Source organism: Sparus aurata, chromosome 1 (assembly GCF_900880675.1).
Source record: "Sparus aurata chromosome 1, fSpaAur1.1, whole genome shotgun sequence".
In the NCBI taxonomy this organism is placed as follows: Eukaryota; Metazoa; Chordata; class Actinopteri; order Spariformes; family Sparidae; genus Sparus; species Sparus aurata.
Genome location: NC_044187.1, coordinates 11,490,157 through 11,513,250, shown reverse-complemented (window position 1 = coordinate 11,513,250; position 23,094 = coordinate 11,490,157). Strand labels below are relative to the sequence as shown.

General features: G+C 41.0%; 1 protein-coding gene and 1 long non-coding RNA gene across 3 annotated transcripts in view; one reads left to right on the top strand and one right to left on the bottom strand.

Annotated features, from left to right (window-relative positions):
* Positions 1-7,876, top strand: part of LOC115579068 (uncharacterized) — a 42,702-nt gene extending 34,826 nt beyond the window's left edge. Inside the window, exon 5 of the long non-coding RNA XR_003983584.1 lies at positions 6,162-7,876. This is a non-coding gene — a long non-coding RNA (uncharacterized LOC115579068). The remainder of the gene's footprint in view (positions 1-6,161) is intronic.
* Positions 1,885-23,094, bottom strand: part of LOC115579038 (protein kinase C beta type) — a 39,218-nt gene continuing 18,008 nt past the window's right edge. Inside the window, exons 4-17 of one of the 2 annotated variants that reach the window (XM_030412503.1) lie at positions 22,632-22,743; positions 17,000-17,128; positions 16,390-16,546; positions 15,149-15,283; positions 14,907-15,003; positions 14,660-14,803; positions 14,373-14,546; positions 14,138-14,229; positions 13,388-13,450; positions 13,168-13,306; positions 13,004-13,084; positions 12,803-12,910; positions 11,214-11,354; positions 1,885-4,734 (exon numbers count right to left, since the gene is read on the bottom strand). In XM_030412503.1, coding sequence (XP_030268363.1) covers positions 4,582-4,734; positions 11,214-11,354; positions 12,803-12,910; positions 13,004-13,084; positions 13,168-13,306; positions 13,388-13,450; positions 14,138-14,229; positions 14,373-14,546; positions 14,660-14,803; positions 14,907-15,003; positions 15,149-15,283; positions 16,390-16,546; positions 17,000-17,128; positions 22,632-22,743 — 1,725 coding nt within the window. In that variant the 3' untranslated portion in view covers positions 1,885-4,581. Of the gene's footprint in view, positions 4,735-8,261; positions 10,755-11,213; positions 11,355-12,802; positions 12,911-13,003; positions 13,085-13,167; positions 13,307-13,387; positions 13,451-14,137; positions 14,230-14,372; positions 14,547-14,659; positions 14,804-14,906; positions 15,004-15,148; positions 15,284-16,389; positions 16,547-16,999; positions 17,129-22,631; positions 22,744-23,094 lie in introns of those variants that run through there. The other variant, XM_030412497.1, reaches the window with a different exon arrangement.

The following is a 23,094-nucleotide window of genomic DNA, read 5'->3' as shown; positions in this document are numbered from 1 at the left end:
ACCTCAATCAGTTCAGCTCATCGTGCTGTCCACCAGTTCAGCACCATGGACAGCAGCACAGCAGGACCAGAGGACCAGAGGACTGTCAGCTTTACTGGAATTAAAGTCACATTGATTATAACTGTCATCCAATTGATGTTCATACATGAACAACATATTTATTTTTTATTAATCATTTACTTTATTTTGAACGCCATTTGAAACCTTTACCACAACCATGCGTTATAAAAGCACGTCATTGTTTGTCAATAGTGGAGTAACTATTGATTAAACATTACTTAACTATAATTTTACAATTAATTAACCCTCCTGCAACTGTTGATACATTAAATGTTATTTTTAACTTTCATTTTTTGATCTTTTTGGCTGTATTAATGCATATTGCATACATTTTGGCAAAGGTGTTCGTAATTTTTCCTTTAAATATAACAAGTCTATCAGACACCGTGTATATTACAGACAGTTATTACAGCATAAAATCATATATCCCATGTTATCAGGCTTCCATTCTGTGGTCCTGGATGAGTTTTTGTAATTTTCCCTATTTTTCACCAGATAGGTCAGATGACCTGTATTTTGGCCCATAGGCCGAATACATACCATTTCCCTTGTGTCCTATAGAAGGCCTTGTGTCATAATAAAGTTTAACCCTCATGCAACTGTTAAAAGACCACATTAAATAGAAAAAAGATGTTGCATGTCAAAAGTTGACATGAAATACCAAATATGAAGTATATTGAAATCACTAAGAAATTAAGAAAAACAAAACAAAGAAAAAACAGTGGCTTCATGTCAACAAACTGGTATTTAAAGGATTAAACTCCTTAAAAAACTGAATTAATATCTTAGTTTTTTATTATCAGTACTGATGTTGGTTGGTTTAAAAATGTAACCCTTTGCTTGATGTCTTCCCCGACTCTCTCTCCACTGTTTCGTATCAGTCTCACGGCCTTCCTGTAAAATAAGGTCTAGAAAGTAAAAATAAATATTTAAATAAAAGTTTACTCCTTAAATTTCAGTGTATTCCTCGCTATGTAGCTACAAATGTCAGACTAATGTTGTACAGTACAAACTAGTTTCCTCTCAGATGTATTTTACATTCTTTTACGTTTCATGTCTTTGTTGGAGGTACATGTACCTCCTCCGTACCTGTGAACGAGGTCGATAAACTACAGGAAACATTTTTCATTTTCCAACACTTGAAATCAGGTACAGCCAGAAATACTCATTATTGAGGACATTTTTTTCGGCTGATATCAAAGCTTTTTATTCATCACATTGGGCTCTTAAAAATATCCTCATCAGGATTACGTCCACCAGCACATGGGAGAGGAGCCGTCCAGGCCCCTTCATGAATAAAATGTGAATATTAATGTTTGAGGCTTTGAATATAAAGTGAGGGAGCATGTGGGAAGAGGCAGAAGCAATCAAAATCAACACATTTCCAATTATCTAATAAAAATACATAAAGTTGTATATTTGAGAAATATCTACATCTATTTCTTTATTCTTTAATACACTAAATTTGACCAAATCTTTACTGCCGTTGTTAGTTGTTGTTTTTTAAGTCATGTCATAAATTTGAGGCCTGAGCAACAGTGGATGTTGATCAGACACCTGACTGTTTTGTATTTAAACTTAAAATTCATTTTTTTCGTCCATTCAACTCAAATCAAACATCTGCTATTTGGTTTGGAAGATTATATTTGACTACATTATTCTGGAAATGACAATATATATATACACACTACACATTCCCAGCCTTGTTGCAGTCAAACATGTTGCAGAGGCCTCAGTGTCATTGTAGCAGGAATTTTTGACTTTTTCCAGCAAACACTTTAGTGATCAGTGATGTTGAACGCAGTGAAACACAAGAGCCAAGAGTTACTGAAATGGTATCATGATAATTCACTTTAATGTAGGTTTCATACTGTAAGTGTCTCTCACGCGCGGGTAAAGACGGCGCATGCAACACATGTATACTGTCCCGTTACACATTTTCCTCGGGTTGCTTTATAAAAGTTGCCCTCTTCTCCTTCTCCTCATCCTCCTCTTCCTCTCCTTCTCCTGCATGTTGCATAGTAAACCCTTTATTCTCCCCCTCTTTTCCCCTCTCCCTCTCGTCGTACTCATCTGGTTTCCCTCCTCCTCGTAATGTACCGTGAGTGTTAGCTTGGGGGGCCAAGGGAAGGGGAGGGGGGGAGGGAATAAGAAAGAGCAGAGATCAAATGAAGATTCAAGGAAAGGAGAAGAGGGAGAGCGGGAGGAGGAGGAGGAAGAGGAGGGGGGAGGGAAAAATGGGAAAACAAGGTAGAAAAGTGACATCTGGCAGGGATAAAGTGCAGAGAGAAAAGGGGGATGTGAGGAATAGTGTACGATAACATGAAAACCACTTCTAGCTCATTCCTATTTACACATACACTGAAACACAAGTCATACAGAATTATTACATCTACTTTATATTTCACAGAATCTCATATTTTCTCGTGAAGGACGGCAAAACGTTTGGTTTTTTTTTTTGCTCCGTGCTCTGTAAAGCAAACTCTTTAGCCACGCATGTTTTTGACACTATAAGAGACAGAGCGGTCGGAGTGGAAACTAAAAACTTTGATTTGAGCATGGAGATTTCAACACACAGAGGGTGGTTTATTTTTTTTCCACCTCTGTGTGATGTCGAAAAAAGCAAATCTTAAGGAACTACTGTACCCACAAATATGGCATGCATAGAGGAGCTGCACCACAAAGACTGTATAGGCCTACACAGCACTAACCCACTGCGCACACAGCCATAGAGAAAAGAGAAAGAGAGAGATTAAGCAAGGGGGAAAAAAGACAGAGACATTTTTAAATATCACTGCCGATCAGGCATTGGGGGGGATTTCTCTTTTTTTTTCCTTTTTCTTTTTTTTTTTGCATCAATTTGGAAGACAAGACGTGCTTAAGACTAAGTTCAGGACTAACTTAGACATGAGGTTATAAATCAGGACTGTTATCATTCAAACCCTTCCTGCCTTTCAAACTTCAGCCTGCACAGACACGCGTGGGTGTGCGTGGGTGTGTGTGTGTGTGTGTGTGTGTGTGTGTGTGTGTATTGCTATCTTTGTGAGGAACAAGGTTGGCAACCATCGTAATGAGGACATCCCTGCACTGTGAGGATGTTTCTGCCGGTCCTCACAAGGGCCACATCAACTGTTTGAAGGCTGACGTTAAAATCAGAGATGCACTTTATGGATCTTTCTCAGCCGATAGGATAATCAGTAGTTACCTGCTTCTCATGGAAAAGGTAACTGATGGTATCACATTTATTTGCTTTAAAAAGTTTTTGCACACTTGGGGTGTAATATGTGGAGAGAACAGATGATTTAATATCCATAGCTCTGATAAGACTTTGTCTAGCTTTTCTAGCTTCCAGGTTTGTTTGACAATGTAAGCTTCTTTTTGGGGCTGCAGTGCGTCATGTAGCGATGTGATAAAGTGGGTTGGCCACTATGAAAACTGGCTTTAACGCCTGGCGCTCCACCTGGGGGCTTGCGCTTGGCCCACAGACTTTACACTGTGACGACGTCATCAATTTTAAAAATCAATTCAAGGTGTCCTGTCAACAGTTTGAAAGACGTCTTTTCTGTGATGGTGCTTTGTTAGGAAAATAGACTTTTGGCCGCAGGGAGGTTTGTCAGTCCATTACTGTGAGTGACCAGTGGGAAAGTTGGAAGCGAGGCTGAATGGTGCCGTTCTATGAGGTTCTGTTAAAATCTGTTTAATTTCCAGTTTTCGGTCTCATTCCTGGGGCACTCTGTTGGCAGACCACAACTTTAAAGCTGCATACTGCCACCTACTGTACCGGAGTGTATGGATGCTGCACTTTGGAAAACAATTTGGCTTCGGCTCCATTTATCGGCTATAATTTCATTTCTTGCCCAAACATATCGTGCATCTCTCATTAAAAATTAGGTGCAGATTAAGGTGAGGCATTTCGTTGCGATAGTTAATGTTTGGGAATGCATTATGTCAATGATGGTCCTCACAAGTATAGAAAGAAGAATGTGTGTTTGTGCGTGCATGAGTGTGTGCGTGCGTGTGTGTGCGTGTGTGAGCACATACATGACATATTGATCATGGAATGTTCATGATGCAACTTTTACGGGTCGAACAGAAGGAAATCCAGTAAACAAACACACACTGCTGCTGATCGATAGAGCACACGCACACAGCTACACATTCACTATGACTCTTTATCGCCGGTCTTTGCATTGACCCGCTTCACCACGAGGGCCTGTGAACACCACATACGCCTGGAGTTGAATGGAAACGGTTTGGTTATTGGTCAGTTACTGGTCAAACTCAGTCCCCACGGTGACCAACCAGCAGCTAAAGCCACCTGCAGTCTGTCTTTTATTGTGTGTCTGTAACGATTGCGGTGGTTTATGGTTGTTGTCCGGTTTAGATGCCGGTGTGGGCTGAGTCTGAATGAGATGCAGGGGCTTTAGCTTCACTGGTGCGATGAGATGCCGGATGAGTCGTCGATGAACGTTGCTGGGCTGTAAAGTCTCGTCCGGGCTGCGTCTAACAGACAGGAACTCCTCAGACTTGTATGATATATTCGGGGTTGGTGTAGGAGAAGCCTTGAAACTCGTTCTGGTCCAGATTCATAATGAAGAGCTTGTCCGTGGGCGTCAGCTCCACTGCCATCTTGGTGAACTCCTTGTCAAAGTTGCCAACGTCACGCCGAGATTTCTGCCAAAGAAGGAGAGAGAAGGGCGTAAGAAGAACGCAGCGAAGAGTTTGTACAGCGGCAAAAAGGCAGTTGAGAAAGAAGAATGGTTGACGACGATAGAGAGCACAAAGATGACGGGTAGAGAAGGAGGCGAGGGAGGTTAGAGACATTTTAATTATCTGCAGAGGTGGGACTAAGTCATTGTTGAAGAAGGTCCTCAGTCCTCCGGGTCATGGTAATTCTAAGAGCTGTATCGTAGGCAACTGGACGAGTTTCACTTTGTTGAAGAAGTTTCACCTCTGATCCAAGAGGCTTCTTCTGTTCTAACTCACAAGAGAGGAGATTGCAGGCTTTTAAACTCTGTGTGGGAGTGTCATAACAGAGTCACGTGATCTTTGAGAAACTGAAACAAGTCCAATCGCCTACGATACAGCACTTAGGACTACAGTCTTTGTTTTGCAAGTCCCAAGTCTATTAATCGTACACTCAAATCTAAAGTCAAGACCAACAGGTCCCCAAGTGAGTCATAGTCCTAAATGTTGTGTTTACAGAAATCTTTATTTAGTGAAAACCAATAAAATAATCTTAGTAAATAAAGTAATCATAAATCACAAGGTTTTACTGTACAAATGCCAAATGAGCTTACAATCTGTAGTATTTACACACATCTAATCTAAGTTGTTGCTGACAAGGATACCATGTACAAGCCTTCAGCCATAGTGACAGGTTTAGGCAATTCAAAATAAATCAAAAAAACAATATAGAACTGTAAGTCAGCATTTACTTTAATCAACGTATTATGTTTTATTGCAATCCACGATAAGGTATTTTATCGCCCCATCACTAGTTGTGAAAACGGAAAATTGAAAGTTAAACAAAAATAAGTGTAAAGTTGCAACATAAAGAAATGCGAAGGTTCAACACACAATGTAAAATGTAAATTGGGGTCAAATTCCTCCCGTTCGTTTGGTATCAAAGACTTCTCCACACTAGTGCTTTGCAAAAAAACCTCAGTTTACTAAGTTTAAATAACCCCAGAATCATCATTGCCAGTTCCCTCCTTCTGTTTACCTGTTGCGCTGCATTTAAGGGACAATAGTAATAAGGGAATTTTATACTTTTATAAGGTCTAGCATTGGAAGATATCCACCTGATTTGACTAAACTAGATTTCCAAAGGCTCATTCAATTAACAAAAACTGAGATGCTGTGATAGACTGTGGATTTTTTCCATTGTCACTTATGTTGAAAGCACATTGGTAAGGAATGACCAGTATGAACAGGAGGAAATATAAAGGAAGCAGAACTTTTTTACATTTTGAGCACCTGACCATTGTTTTACAACAGATTAAAAAAAAAAAAAAACTTGTGAACCTATCCTTTAAATCTAAGTGCAGCCGTAAGCGATTGGTGTTAAATTCTGAGTCGAAATTGTGTTTTTTTGTCAGTCCAAGTTCAGTCTAGTCCACACCTCTGGTCAGCTGTAAATGGTGGCACCACAAGGAGTCCAGACTCAGAAACACACCACTGCTTCCATACAGGACTGGGGAGAAGCAACTCGACAAGAAAAACAAACACAACCTGCCAGAAACCCAAGAAACACAGTCAAAAGATGAAAAAAAGACCCATCGAAACACTTCAACAGCACAGATGCAGAAAGATCCAAGACAAAACTTCGAAAAGGCAGAGAGAGGAAATGTTCCGGTGCAGAACAGAAGAGGATCGATACGACAGACCAGCTGCAGCCCAAAACCACAACCGGAAAGGATTTCACACAGGGAAGTGAAGCAGTGAGCCCCAGGCAAGACACATGTATCACACACACACACACACACACACACACACACACACCAACACACACACAAAGCATTTAGTTTCCTACCTCCTCCTTTTGTCTCATCACAGGGCTTCCAGCTGAAATGAGGAGGGTCTGCAAACTTTCCCACCTCAACCACTGGTCCACGAATGCACCACTAATTCAGCTCATTTTGGTGTGTGAGGCCGGTGTGACGCTGCATATTTCACTGCTCCAGTGTGCGTTTGTTTTGTAGACGACATTTTACTTTAATCCCTCCGAATGATTGTTAACACACGATAACGTAGTGTTCTGTAAGCAGATAACGGGACTTTGGTATAGGAGGGTTTTAATTAATGTAGTTGACAACAAGCAGCTGTAATCTGAGTATAAATATTAATACCATAATACAAAAAAGGTAATAATATACAATATATAGATTTATGTTTACACACTGAGATGCAGCAGAAGTTTAGTCACTTGAGTTAAGAACAAACTCTTTAAACTCAAGTTTTGAACATGTCTAAGTGTGTATGTGTATAAACTGTCAATACACATCTTAAAAACAAACGTCAAGGATTTTTCGTGAGTAATGAAACAAAATAATTAAAAACCATTACATCATTCATAAAATAGAAACAGATTGTTGTTGGTGTATTGTAGTCATGTAGGGGATTTTTACAGACTGTGACAAAATGTCCAAATCTCTATTTATAGAAAGCTGAAGTGAAACTGGTAAATCCAGGTTCTGTTCCAGAAGTAAGACAACTTCATTAGAAACTCCAGAGGGTTGCAACTCCGCTAATGCTTAAAAATGCTTAGAGCAGAGCTCGTCTTAACAGTATGTTGTGTGGCCGCTTCATATTTTTGGAGGATGGTTGTTTTTTAAATATTATTTTTGGCTCTTCAAATAAAATGTGATGCAGTGGACGCAGCAGAAGGTTTAACTGTTAACTAAACTAAATTGATTTATAAGCACTTACAATGTCCTCATATCTGCTTACAGCTACATTGTCATGTGTTAATTAGCTTCTTACTAAGTGTTGATTCATTTTTGGAAAAGCTCTTTCGCCAGGAGTGAAAGAGAAGACTGAGACCACGCTTGTTTCTATAGTAAATATCAAGCTAGAGCCAGCTTGGCATCGAAACTTACGGCAGAGAGAAACAGATAGCCAGGCTGAGAAACAGTCCAGAAACAACCTCACGAAAATCCACCAAGTTTGATGATTAACTAATAGTACATGTATAGTTATCACTTCACTGTAAACAAACAAGGAAATGCTTTTTGAAGCATTAAATAAGCAATTATAACTTTTTATAAACATCAGTTGCAACTTCATAATAAACAGTTGTTTAATAAATGGCTTATAAATCACTACATTGATAAAAAACTAAATAACTATTAAGTTTGATTAGTTATAAATAAAACATTTGTTAATGATGGTTATAATAAAGTGTCTCAATTTTTGTTTTATGCTTTTTGTACAAATTAAAACAAACATGACATAATAAATGAGCTTTAGAGGTGCCGGTCAGTGGATTTCCTCACCACCTTCAGACAGACCCAGGCTAGCTCTTTCCCTGTTTCTAGCCTTTACGCTAAGCTAAGCTAAGCTAAGCTAAGCATCTTGCAGCTTCCAAACACAAGAGTAGAACTATTCTTCCTTTCGAACCCTCAGCAAGAAGCAAAACTGCTGAGCTATTTGTTTGTTCCCATGTTGAGTGTGGCGACAGTAACAAGGCAGACACAGCAGAGGGAGTCTGGTAGGCACCAGTGAGTATATTATCAGTTTCCAGTCATACAGGACAATTACACAATCCACAGAAGCATCTCTCTCATCCAGAGCAATTTATCCAAATATCTCTCTGATATAGAACTTGATATATATATATAATTTTTTTTCTCTTGTTTCGTTACCATCGTCTCACAGAACCATCGTCTTTATCAGCGAGCATCTTTATACAACAGAAACAAACCAGCGCTGTTGCCGTGCCGCCGCCTCCCTTTTTGATACGAGCTCAAAGAACAAGATTTGACACATTATTACTAACCTGCATCGTTACACGGTTACAAAAGGAAAATACAACCTGCCTCACAATGAAACACACGTCTGCTCGGACAATTCATTTTTACACATGAAAATGACTTTCCAGTGGTATTGTATTGTTGGAGAACAGATAAGCTATAATGCATATTCTAATAATCATACATGTACTGCAAAATGGCACAAGATGGCTGCCCTTCATCACAGTTAATCGAGGACGATATCCTTCCGCATCCTCGTGATCCTGAACCCTATTTGGCACTTTTGGACATCCCGTTTTTTTTTTTTCGTAAGCTAACAAACTACCAGCTTCACAAGACTCGCAGGGCTCAGTCATGTGTAAAACCATCCAGAACTGGTTGTTTACGAGCTGAGAAGATATGCCCTCTGTCTTTAAAAACACAGTGTCATGTGGAGAATGTTGAATCAGGAGAAAAGTAACAAGCTATCCGTCAAAAATCACTAACTCGACGCAGACTTGCACTCTTTCAGACTGCATGTATAAAGACTTCTATCCTGTGACTGGTTAAAAATTGAATCAGCAAAAGATTTTCCGATAAGCTCACCACAACACTGACTGAACAGAAAGTGTAGAAGTATTTGGTCCTATAGACAAAAGTAAAGTCAACATCAGGAAACTGATTAGTACTCAAACAATCATAGCAAAGCAATTGGTCAGTTTTCACTTACACTGTATGAATATTACCAATATGTGATCATAGTACACTCATCAATATTACTGATCTTCATAGTCAATATGCAATTACAGGGAGGGTGACACAGAGACGGAGCAGGCTCGGGCCGGACTCCAGCGTGAACCTGCTGGTGTGAGCAGCCGGGCAGCATTCAGGAGCAACATCTCTGCACTGAAGATAGAAATACAGCCAGTAGAGCTGATATGAGAGCAGCAGTGTAACATGACATGCTAAACCAAAGTAAACTGAGAACAGTGCCACCGCTGGAAACAAGACTCCTACTGGCAACTTGACACATGAATATCTGTTTTTTTCTCCTGATTGTTAGCATTAGAGCACCTGTCTGCATTTCCATCCGAACGTTATCTAAAGGAATAGTTTGGCATTTTGAGGGAATGCATGTACTTATTTGATTTATTTTCCAAGAGTTAGAGGAGGGGATTGATACCGCTCCTGTCTCTGTGCAGAGCTGGAGCTAGGAGGTGATTAGCTTAACTGAGCAAGGAGACTGAAAGCCGAGGCTCTCCTCAAAAATGCAGCTACCAGATTTGAAGTTGTCTAGTTAGAACATATTACATTATCCTCCGCACATAAAGAGAAATGTAAAAATGTGTGTTTTTCACAGGGAAGACTCTCAAGCAACTGCACTGAGCTGCAAACGAGGGTCACATGACCGACAGTTAGCTAATCACCTGGCTTTCCATCTGCATGAGGGTGAGTAGTTAATGACTGAAGTTTCATTTTTCAATGAACTGTGCCTTTAAATAACTTGACAAAAGATTTGACCAGACTGTTGAGGCTTATGCTAATTGTTTCCTTGATGACATATACAAAATAACATATCAAAGATGAACCAATTAGGTCGATTTACAAGCTTTTACGGCATTTTTCAGACAAGCTAGAAATGCTAACGAACAGCCGTGTCAGCCTCGTCCTGCAGGTCTTAGCAGTTTTCTCGAGAATCTAACATCTTATGGAGGACTGTATGATATACACATTTTCTTGAGCTTGCTTGTGATTGAACATATAAACATTATTTTTTTTATGTTTGGAAAGAGCCAAGCTAGTCATTTCCTACTGCTTCCAGTCTCTATGCTAAGCTAGGCTAATTTCTTTGTATTTCCGGTACGAGATTGATGACACTGTTCTTATTCGACAGTAAAGAAAGTGAATAAGCATATTTTCCCAAAATGCTGAACTATTCCTTTAACGTTTCACCCAGCTGAACGCAGCCTGGATATGACATCATGGTGGGTTATTTCTTTTTTTTTTAATCTTTTTTTTTGTTTTGTTTTAATGTATGTTTCTGAGGTGTGGGGGATTACTAGTGCAGCCCAGTGATATGTGGCATGGTCAGTGAGTTGAGTGAGGGTACTCAGGGTTAACAAATGAGAAGCCTTGGAATTCTTCCTGGTCCAGGTTGGCTATAAGCTCCTGATCTGGGGGGGTCAGCTCTGGGGGGTGGCGCGTGAAAAAGCGATCAAAGTTCTCCGCATCACGCCCACACTGCCGTGGAGAGGAGAGAGAGAGAGAGAGAGAGAAAGATGGAGAGAGAGAGAGATATGGAGGGAGGATGGCGTGAGTTTGATGAGGGATGTGAAGAAATAAAGGACAACAACAAACGACAAAGAGAAAAAAGAGAAATACAACTAAAACATGGCGTCAACCAATCAAATCGCTCACAGCCGAAACTGTGGATTTCCATTGGTCCGTATGCGAGCCAGTGACATCTCAGCTTCGTCATTGGTGACTACACTAACAAATCTCAGCCCTGCATTTGTCAGAGTAGTGAACAATGGCAGGTGATGGTTGGGGTTCAGGGGATGAGCGATCTTAAATGTTTCTACAACTTACCTTTACTAAGAATGTAATTTCCTTCGTTACCGCAACTGAATTCTTAAGTGATCAGCAATGATATACAACAGCTGAAGAGTGTGTGTGCATGTGTGTGTGTAAAATACTCACAGCTTTAGGTTTGAAAGGCGGCTGGACTTCTTTATTCTCCAGTTTTTCCCAGTCTATATAGCGGAAGAAGGCGTGCTCCTTGATGTCCCGCTCCCCCTCTGGACCGCAGCCCAGACGCTTACCTGGGTGCTTGGTCATGAGCTGAAATATCACACACACAGGCGCGCAAGGTGAGAAGAGTTATTAAATGTCCGTGCGTCTGTGGCCCTTTTCCAAACTGATCCTATACATCTGCCCTCTGGATGAAATCACTTCCATGACTGTAGAGGTCATGACGCATTACGAGGAAGAGGGGGAAAATCAGCAGGTGAACTCTGGCTGGGCAGTGATCCAGGTTTTTGTAAAAATACCAAATTCATTAGTCCCTTACTGACCTTCATTTACTTGCATCGCACTTTTCAATAAGTGTATTTACTGGCAACAACTGCCATTCAATGACAAGTAATTTTACACAACCCAGATCCAAGAAAATGTGGGTCACTGTGTAAAAGGTGAATGAATCTTACAGCCATCAGCCACGACATCACTGACGGGTGGAAATGGAAAACACTGATCATCTTGTCCTGGCGTTCACGTAGATGCCACTTGACACACACCCAAATAATGTCACAGAGCATTCCCACCCTGGCAGCAATTGGCTTCCAATTTCCCAAGAGTTCAACCTGACTGAGCATTAGTGGGACGTCCTGGAACAAGTCCAACACATGGAGGCCCCACTTCACAACAGACAGGATGGCGATGCTTCCATGGATCGGACTTGTTCCAGAGCATCACATACATGCTCAATCAAATAGAAATCTGGGGAAGGCCAGCTGGATGCCTCGAGTTCCTCAGGCTGCAGGTTTTGTGATGTGGGAGGGCACACTGTCATCCACGTGTATGTCAGGAACCCAGCGTTTCCAAGCCGGACATTGCAGTGCGAAAAGATGATAATAATCAATGTCACTGGTAATAAATTGACAGTAGTTTTTCATGTTATGGCTGATTGTCGGATACATTTTATTTTCTGGTAAACTGATTTTTGTAAATATATGTTTATTCTTAATTTGATGTCTGTAGCATGTTTTAAACGATTTGGGACAGGGGCAACAAAAGACTGTGAAAGCTGTTGAATGCTCAGGTGACAGTATCATGATTGGGTATGAAAGGTGGATCCCCGAAAGGCTCAGCGGTTCAGAAGCAAGCATGTGGCGACACTTTGTGAAACACACGGTTGTACGAAAGGATATTACTACACAGGCTCAGGAACACTTTGCGAAACACAGTTTGTTTGCCAATGATTGCATCAAATTTATGTGCTTCATCAAAATGTTTATGAGGCGGCGAGATGGAGCTCAAATTTTTATGGTGTTTCCTCCATAATCTGGCACTCGCACTCCTGCTCAGAGGAGGTAGATAAATCAGCCTCTCTGCTGGAGTTACTCTCTCACACTTTCACTTCAAACTAAGAGCCCTCACTATGGGAGTGCTCTCCAATGGTCAGAGTGAACAGGGAGGGGGTTAAGGGCTGAGTCTGTGTGTGTGTGTGTGTGTGTGTGTGTGTGTGTGTGTGTGTGTGTGTGTGTGTGTGTGTGTGTGTGTGCTCTCACCCCCTTGCAGATCGCAACAGCTTCTTTGGACATGGATTTAGGGTAGGAGACATGATGCTCCATGATGGACTGGAACAGCTCGTCCTCATCCTCGCCGTCAAAAGGCGGCTGAATGAACAGAAATATACTTAATCGCCTCCATTTTTTGTCACAATTATCTGTTCTTGATAAAAAAAGTAACCACAGTCTATAAATACACACCTGTCCGGCAAGCATCTCATAGAGCAGAACTCCAAAGGCCCACCAGTCCACAGACTTCCCATAAGGCTGATACGCTATGATCTACAAGACACAACCGGAGAGTCTTCAGTCTTATTCTGACCTGAAAGCGGTAAAAACAACCTCAGATGAACGTGTGAACACACCTCTGGAGCGATGTAGTCTGGTGTTCCACAGAAAGTCTTTGTTGTTATTCCATCGAACATGTTTTCTTTGCACATGCCAAAGTCGGCGATCTTTATGTGGCCCTCTGCGTCCAGCATCACGTTGTCCAGCTTCAGATCCCTGAGAACACACGCGCATGCAGGTATTACTACACATGCGTTCTGCCGTGGTTGTAAACCGCACATCCAGACTCTGACTCACCGATACACGATGCCTTTGGAGTGAAGGAAGAAGAGTCCGATGGCGATCTCTGCAGCATAGAACCTGAAACACAGACAAACACAAGTTTCTAACTGCATCTGTGTGTCTGTAGTGTGTGTGTTACGGCACTGTTATGAAAAATGCACAATATTTTTTCAATTTTCATAAATTTTGGGGATATTTGAGGCTAAATTTTTGTGAATTTCAATCTCAATATCAGCATTTTACTCACCAGCATGAACAACAACCTCACTTTTGTATCATCCTTAATTAAGCCTGCTTTGATTTGCATCAGAGCTTGAGTTTAGTGACAGGCAGAGTGGTCATGTAACCTGTAAATTATAGACCTGATGAAGGTCTCTGTGAAAAAATGTTGTTATGAAAAATGAAATCAGGATCTCGAGCAAGGTGAACGGTGTGCTGGGGTTGTTGATTTTGTCGTGTTTTTACCGAAAGAACTGCTGAAAGCATGTGACAAATACCTTTGTAAATGTCTTGTTAGCAGCTAACTGCTAACTTATTCTTTGATAAACATTCATAGAACTCTGTATTAGTGCACTACTTAATATGTTTTGTAACCAGGTTACCACACAATAATCACCACAACTGAAAAAGCGCAGCAGATTTGAGGAGATTTGGAAACATTTACCAGTCAGAAGAGAAAGTGGACGAGCAAAACAAACTTCAGTACTGATGCATAAACTCCCTATCATTCAGCTTCTGCGTGTGTGTGTGTGTGTGTACACTCACACAGCATGAGGCTCCTTGAACTTGCCGACCTGTTGGATCTGGTACATAAGGTCTCCTCCGTTTATATACTCCATGACAAAATACAATCGGTCCTATGACACAAAGGTGAAGATTTAAGGTAGGTGAGGAGCATTAAACACTAAAAGCATAACACCATTAAGGTACGATGAAAACAATGTATTTTTCATTTTGGGGGGTGAACTGCCCCTTTTTGATGCAAGGTGTCGTGCGCTACCATGGTTTGGAAACAGGAGTGCAGCTGAGTGAGGAAAGGTGGTTTGCCAGACAGAGCGAGGACTCTCTTCTCCACCATGGTGCACTCCACGTCGTCGTCCTGGATCACGACATCCTTCTTCAGGATTTTGATGGCGTACAGCTCATCCGTGCCCTTCCTCTCTGCCAGCATCACCTGCAGGGGAGCCCACGGGAGGAAACAAATGAGCTTCAGAGTGATTCACTTTTGTTTTTCCAGCCACTGGCTCCAATTCATCAACATAAATAATGTTTGCTAATGTGCATGACCTTGCCGAAGCTGCCCTTGCCCAGGACCATGATGAAGTTGAAGTCTGAGAGCTTGACCCGGTCCTGATTGCCATTGCTGTCGTACTTGCAGACGGAGGAGGAGGAGGAGGAGTCTGTGGGCTTCCCTGGACCCACCCTCGCCCTCTGGAAGAGAAAAGGGAACAACAGGAGAGGATTATGAGGGAAGAATAAATAAGCCCCAGATTAAGGAAACATATCAAACCTGCTGTCTCTTTGCGAGTCTCACCTCAAATTTTTGTCGCAGCTCCTCGTTGCCTTCCTCCCCTTCTGGCTGCACAGGAACATTAAAGTACTCGCCTTCCTCCTGGGAGAGAAGCTTAAACCTAAAACCGCAGATAAAATCAAGGATTATTACCACACTGTGACAATAAATCCCTTAAATATTCACACCCCTGTTCCCTCTGCCTTCGTTACTTCTGTCTACCGCCCAATTATTCACCATCTCCTCTCCTCGTCGTGACATCTTACCATCCATCCACCCCTTGTTTCTGTAGCTCTGAGATCCCAAAGGACAGGGATCCCATGAAGTCGTTCCTGCTGGTCAAATCCCAGTCCCAGATCTCCACCGATAGACGGCGGTCCTTGTCGCTTTCTTTTAGGCTACTAGAAATTTAAAAGACAAAAAGGGGGAGGACAGTCGGATGAAGGATGTTCTTAAAATAGGTAAAAATGAGAACAACATTTGATTTCAAAGCCACATTCCCTCATATTTCTCTCTACCCAAACTGGTATACACCTCATTGAATGACTTTATTTTTTTTCATGCTTGTGTCTTTCCAAGCAGTCACAGCGACCCAGAATAGCTGCAAGCAAAACCAGGGAAAGGAGAACGAGGACAGGGTCACTTGAATGAGCTCCAGTTAACTTTGTGCTTCTGTGACTAAAAATGGGGCCAAGAAAGTAACTGCAAATCAAAAGTCATTGTTGGAAACTGTTTAGAAAAAGGGAAGGAAATACTTGGCAGGTGATTGGAAGAAACGCCCGTCTATCGACATCTATCACAAGCTAACTTCATCCAATCAGATCAACAGTAAGAGAGCGATACCGCCAGCAGCGCAGGCAGCCGGTGAATAAAACTGTAACCCAATCCAGTTGGGAGAAGAAGGAAAACCAGTTTTCCATCAAGAAAAGCCTTCAGCGCTGTTCTTTGCACTTATATCATGAAATACACCCTGTAGTTCTGATATTACTGATGATATAGCAGCAATACGTGCCAAAATTGAGTTTGTAAACCAAAGTGGGAGTCTGGGGGTCCATCCACAAAAAAAATGGAGATGGATAGAAACTTCCCGTAAGAAACAGGAATTCTCATTTCCAGGATGTATTTCTTTCACTTTTCCAATTTCTTGTCCGTCTCTCGCTTGCTGAGCCTGTTTCTGACACAAGACTACACGCTGTGCATTGTCACGAGCAGGTTGTAATATGTAAAAGGGGACAAATGGGTTATCATTTGTTATAAATGGGAGTGGGAGAGGGCAATGAAAACCAAGAGTCTCCCGGGAGAGGGACGGAGGGATAGCAAGTATGGCTGTAGCAGCTAATCTTGTTGCTTCTCGCTGGTCATGATATCTACATCATGCCTGTAGCTGCTGGGAGTTCATCATAGGATGCTGATTTGTTTTCACCTCGACGCAAGAAAGGTAAAATTATCAGCCCCTGTGGGAAGTCTCCAAACTCATATGTAGGACTCAGAACGAGGGAAGTCTTACAAGGTGAAGCTCTCGTTCCAGGTGGGGTTGAGGCAACATTTGATGGTCTTGGTCTTCTGCTTGCTCTCACTCTTGGGATCTGGGATCAGCTTGAGCTTGACGTAGGGGTCTGACAGGCCGTTGGGGTCCATGGGCACCAGGTTCTTAGCCTCTTTGACTGAGAGAGACACGGAGGACATGGTTAGAAAAAAAAAAGTGTCAGAAGAAAGCAGAAAACATCACAAGACAACTCACACTTTCAGACAGCTCGGTGTTGAATTTGTCCTTTTCCAGAGGACAGCAGGAAGTGAGCTGTGAGTGTTGGTGTGAGATCTGGCCTGCCCTAAATAACTCTGGCTACATCTGACAGCAACACTTAACGACAGTTTAGCTTCTGTTCCATAATCAATCCACAGCTGTCTGAGAGAGAGGGAGCTGGCACGTGGATGCATGTCCCGGTGGCAATGTGGGTCAATCGTTGGATCATTGATCAGTTAATGGACTTTCCAGTTTTAGTCTTGGGCTGATAGAGCTTTGAGAGGCCCTCTGTATGGGTGTGTGTGTGTGTTTGAATCGGATAGAGAGAAAAAAAGTGAGAATGAAGAGTCAGACAGAAGGAGAGTGCACTCACTGGTGACGGTCAGTGTGTCCTCTTTGATCTGGGCAGAGATCTGGATGCGTCCTCTCCTCTCGGTGTGATCGGTCCCGCACAGACTCGGCACGTTGGCCACACACCGCTTGTGGATATTCATCATACAGTCTGTACGCACACACACACACACACACACACACACATGCACACACACACACACACACACAAACAGGCAACTCAAAGTTAACTCTACTTAAAACGGCCCAAAAATCAGCAAAAAATGAAACGTCAAAAAAAGAAAAAAGAAAGATGCATAAAACTCTGTGTAGAGATGAGCATACATATTGTTTTCATCAGATTTATAAAAGCCATGTGTTGATCATTGTACAAGCTTCACTGTCTCTCCCGCAATTATCCAGAAACGTATGAAAAAATGTCCCTGAACATCCGTTTGTATATCGGTACCGATGCCTCCTCCACCCACTCATCACAGTACGCTTATTAAAGCACACTGATAGTAAGTTGATTTTTGAGAAGTATAATAATTTTCACATCCTTCATAATACAAACAGGATTTACTGAATTTCAAATGTTTGTAGTGTAAGTGTATTTAAATACACTTAAAAAATGTTCTATTTTTAATACAGTGAAATTCTACTTACTAAAAACATATTTAAAAGTTTTGCAAAGCAGATTAGAATTAAATTAAGCACAAAAAGAAAAGTACACTTTTATTAACTTGTGTACACGTAAATTATATTTATAAACAATAGTTTTTTCTCAGACACGTCTCTGTACTGTACATTACTGTGCACTGTACTGCTTTTTGTTCACTGTTCTTCTGGAAACTGAAATCCATCTCATCACTTGTGTCCACACAATCTGCTACATCTCTTTTTTTTTGGCTTACATTAAATCACACAAGTTTTGAAAAGTGACGTAGCCTCGGGGACAGCTTGTGATGTGGTCAGATGGTTTTCAGAAGCTCTCGGAAGAGACGACCCGCTGTGATTGGACGCCAGCCTGGATTTCGTCTCGAGGGTTTTTTTGTTTTCAGATGTAAGAAATGCGTCAGCGAACAAGCAGAAATGTGGCAAAGACCCTCAACTGTTCTTGAAAGACGCATGCTTGTAGAATTTTACACTTTATTTTCAACTAAAACACTGAATTAGTAGAAGAAAATGTCCACATTACTGTGATTTTACAGCCTTCTTCAGTTTTACTTACATCCTGGATTTATTCGCATTGAGTTCAGCTGCACAGGCAAACATAAAAAAAACATCTAATGGTGCATTTCTTCATGGTGAGGAGTTAAAAATAGAACTCTTCGTGTAATTCCTCAGTCGTTCCACTAGATGTCAGACTGCTCTGATGCACAAAGCGCCACTTTGACTCCGCTCACTCTGGGTGGTGCAGAGGTGGAGAATGAGCATGAGATCATTTACAGTCTGTGTGTGTTATATACCGTGATAACTTGTTTTTTTTATTTTTTATTAATGTGTTTAAATCTTTAGGTGGTGCGCTGAACACGTCACTCATTCATGTAACTCGACATCACTATCTGGCTCCTCTCAGCTACATTAAAACTTTATAGCCTAAAGAGGGATGACCCAGAAAAGACAAGTGTGTGATGCAGCAGAACGCGACTCATCGCATCACCGTGGCGAATCCAGAATGTTTAAATCTCTTGCTTTTTGTATTTTTCTTGTTGTCCTGTTTTAGGTTGTCCCAGTACAAAGCCTGGAGACGGGAAGTTTTGAAGAGCAGCTGAGAAGATCAATGTGTTCTTTTGATCTACAACTGAGAAACTTACAATAAAATCCAATATTGATGCTGTTTAGAGGGAGAAGGCCATAAGTGCTTTGAAATAAACACATTAAAGTGTGTTTACAGGTCTTTGGGTTGTCATGCAGCATTTAAAAAAACAATAATATAAAGTCTTTTGTTGCTCCAGAGGAAGCTGCATTTAATCTAATCAGTTACCTTCAATTATTTCACTCATGTTGCATCGTGGGCAACGTAGGCACCAGCTTTAAAAAAGCAGTCTACTGGTCTAGCATTGCATTACACTATTATACACACTATTATTGGACATGAACAGTTTGAAAATGAATCATCAGTATCGAGAGATATCATCTTTTTTTTTTATTCCACCCATTCATCTTCCTTTTCAAAACCGGACGCCTTCATTACCCAGAATTTCTGTTTCGCCACTTACATCACTGGAGGAAAATTATCAGATTACATGCAGCTTCCTCTTGAGGCCAAATAAAGGCTTTATACTACTTTTTCACAGTTACAGTCAAACTCCCCAAGAGCTGTCAAAACAGTTTAATGTGGAAAATTGGTGGAGTTACCCTTTAACTAGTGCCAAATGATGAGGTCAGTGAGAGCCCACAGAATAATGAGATATCAGGTTTAGGACCTTTCTTTAAAAGGAACTTGGCAGATTTTCAACAAACTCTGCATCACAACCTGTTGACCGTTAATGCTAATGTACAGTTCGATGGTGAACTTTGCTCCATTCCACCTGAAACAAGAGCCCCACTCGTTTGTGTCAGCAAGAATCCTCCAAATTACATAAAATGTGTCATCTCTTGGATCGATGGAGGGGCGTCTCACCAAACTCCGATCAAGCTGTCTAAACTAGGGAGTGCCGATGAACTATTAACCAAAGTTTCTGTTGCCACACTGACAATTTCTCGCCTAAAACTATTAACAAACATAAGAAAGAAAGATTGTGAACAGTATGTGGCGGCCATATTGTTTTAAAGTCTTAGAATAAAACTCAAACTGTAAAATAAGGCAGTTTGAATATGAACCGCACCTAAAATGTTCTCAGAAACATAGTTTAGCATCTTGTTTAACTGTAATATGATGATGTTTGTTACCAGCCGGCCACTTTACTGCTTCCCATCACTGGGAGTGTTTATTGACCCGGTGTGGTGCATTCTGGTTGTTGTAGGTTTTTTCTACCTTTTGAGCAAAAGGGTACAGCAAGGCCCTTTTTCTCTGTGTTTTCTTTGGTCATGTATCACCAATTTTAAAAAATATGTATGTCCTCCCACTGAGTAGACAGACTGCAGTATTTCTTTAAGTGAAATATATTACCAGAAACGTACTTTTGATAGGTGAGTACACTTAAGATCAGATCATTGTAAGAGACTTGCACTCGAGTGCCATTTGTGTGGGCGACTTTCATTTTGTGTTGGACTGCTGGAAACTTTTCACAACACTGCAAATCATGCGAGCAAAGCAAACGAACCTCATCTCTAACCCTATCAGCGAGAACCCGAAGAATGCTGAAATACCCAACACATCACAAGAGTCTTCATATTCTGTATAATAATGAAGTTAATAATCAGCCAAAGGGGGATGATTTCAGGGAACTGAATTGAACTCTTCAGTGTGTAGTCTAAAAAAAACAACCTAATTTGTTAATGTGAATAAAATTTGCAAGACACACAGAGCTTCCTGTCATATGTGGTTTGTTTACGTGGATTAATATACAACTAATCGCCTTCAGGAACTGTGTTGAATAAGCAATTTCAGTATTTTTAGGGGGAACAAAACCACCCCTGCCCCTTTTTCCCCATCCTTTTTCCGTGCATCTAGTGAGTAAATATGTGTGTAAAAGCCGCTGCAAAGTCAAAGTCCATCAAACACAGTGTGCTGCACACAGGTACAATGAGGAACCGTCTCCCCGCTGAATGATGTTCGTCATGGCTGGAGAGACACGCTGCAGCGATGAAGCCCACTTCCTGTTTGTGTCTTTGTTGCCAGCAGCGAGAAATATGACACGACGGCATGAATGTAAAAACTATTCACTCACTGTTGTGAGAGGCTGATAACATCTCCAGCTGTGCGTCAGTATAATGATAATACACATCTATGAGACTGATGTTATGACTTGTGAGCAGGTCGATTATTGTGAATGTTTATTTATAGGTTTTAAGTGAGCTGAGTAAAATGTGGATTATGAGGCTATAAAAACATACAGTTGTTTACTCTGTCTCTGTTTTCTGACCTGTGACAAGTGAAAGTAAAAGAATATAAGCTCTCTTAGATTGAAGCGGTTACAAATTCTCTTTAACGTACTGGACAGTGAAGTAAGGATCAGCTTTGAAAGAGGCAGAAGTGTCTGTCTGACTACATTTATTTCATGGTTTTCTGATGAGATAACCTTCACTTGTGTCCAAACGTAAAGCCGCATCAAAGAGTATAAACCCTCAAAGACCGAGAACAACTTTTGGGGCGTCCAACTCTCCTGATTCATTTTGTTTCAGTCAGCATCAAGTGTCATACATCATTTTGTTCAGGGGAACCTTAAGTTTCAGTCTGACTCATTTAAAGTCAAAACTGTACATCTGCTTTGTATGATAATGGAAGAATTTACCAGAATTGTTTTCAAAAAAGACACCAGTCAAAATGTGGCAGCAAACAGAACCTCAGGAAGTTTAATGTTATTTTAATTATGTGATTATTTTGGTCTACGTCTGACCATTACTTGGCAACTTACAGCCATTTAATCAGTTAAAACATAAGAATAATTAAAAGTCAATAAGAGTAATTAAAGTCTTTTTTATTTTATTTTGCTTACTGATCGTGTAGATGTGTCAAAAAAGTTCAGGGGGTAAATTAAAAAAGTTATTAATTTGTAACACAAGACTGTTTTCAAAGAAATATATTATCCAACAAAACTAGCTCGGCTACAACTAATTTCATTTTGGACCAGAGGAAGAAACCCGGACCGGTCAATGCTACAGAACATGATGGCGTAATCACGTTCACTACGGTGGCCCTGAATGCCCAAATAACTGATATTGTGACTTCACTGAAAAGCTGGGAAACTCCACCATACACAAGTATTCAAAACACATAAATATAAATCTTTGTCAATATCACTGATGGCCATCGTTAGAAATTCATGATACTCATATCAGCTCTTTTTCATTACAAAATATTAACTTTTCAATGGATAAAGTATTTAAAAAAAGAGTAAAATTCCACGAAACATGAATGGAACTGAATGTTTTACGTATATTGTTTTTCCAGAGCAGCAACAGTCATGTTTACTACAGCAAAATCACTGTGAACTCAATAATCTCTCACTGGGAACAAACCCAAAATGTCAACACAATAAATAATATTCCTGACATTAAAATATTGAGTAAAGTTTAGAGAAGGCGGAGGTGATTCACTGCCTGCAGGTACCGCTGGCAGAGGGAGGAGGGGCTGGTTTATATCGGCAAAGAGTGAGAATTTGACATTTTTTAAGATACCGGTACGTGTCAGACTGAGATAAACAATTAAGTTCACATACAGGCGCACTGGTAGCTTCTCTGTAACAATCTGCTATAGACGATGATGATCACAACTTTACAGTTTGTAGGTCAGACAGCTAAACAGTGAGTATAAACCTTTGTTCAGCAGAGAGGGGCTGCAGATTAAGACGATAAGTGTCTGTGGGTTCATCAATCAAGCGATCAAGTAAACGTTGTCATTGTTCTTGTAAAAATATCGAGGACAGCTGCGTGAAACAGGACTGAGACTTGAGCTCACTACTGTCACAGAGGACGAGACAAAACGGGAAATAAAATAACACAGAAATGGCCCGAGCGGTCCGTGTGACGTCAGTGAAGCAGGTAATGTGTGATATTTGTGTACGTACGGTCACATTTCATGCCCTGGTGTATCAGCCCGTAGAGGAGGGAGCCACAGTGGTCACAGAAGGTCGGGCTGGAGTAAGTGTGGACCTTAAACTTGTGTTTACTTCGAGGATCCTGCAGAGGCAGAAAAACAGAGGAGAGAGAAGAAATGAGTGGTTGAGTGATCCAGGTTAGACTCCATTAATAGATCTAAAACCGAAACTTCATGTTTTGTCTGTTGGGAGTCACTTAAAGGGTCAGTTCACCAAAACATGTTCTCACTTTCTGTACCTTCAAGTGTTATCTTACTGTGCTGATCATCGCACAGGTTTTCATACACAACATATGGTCAAAAGTTTGTGGACAGCCCAGAATTTCATGCCACGTGAGATTGTTGAACATCTTACTCCTAACAGGAATATTTTGGTCCACTCATAAAAAAACCATTCAATGTTCACGTCACTGCACAGTCTTTTCTCTCAACAT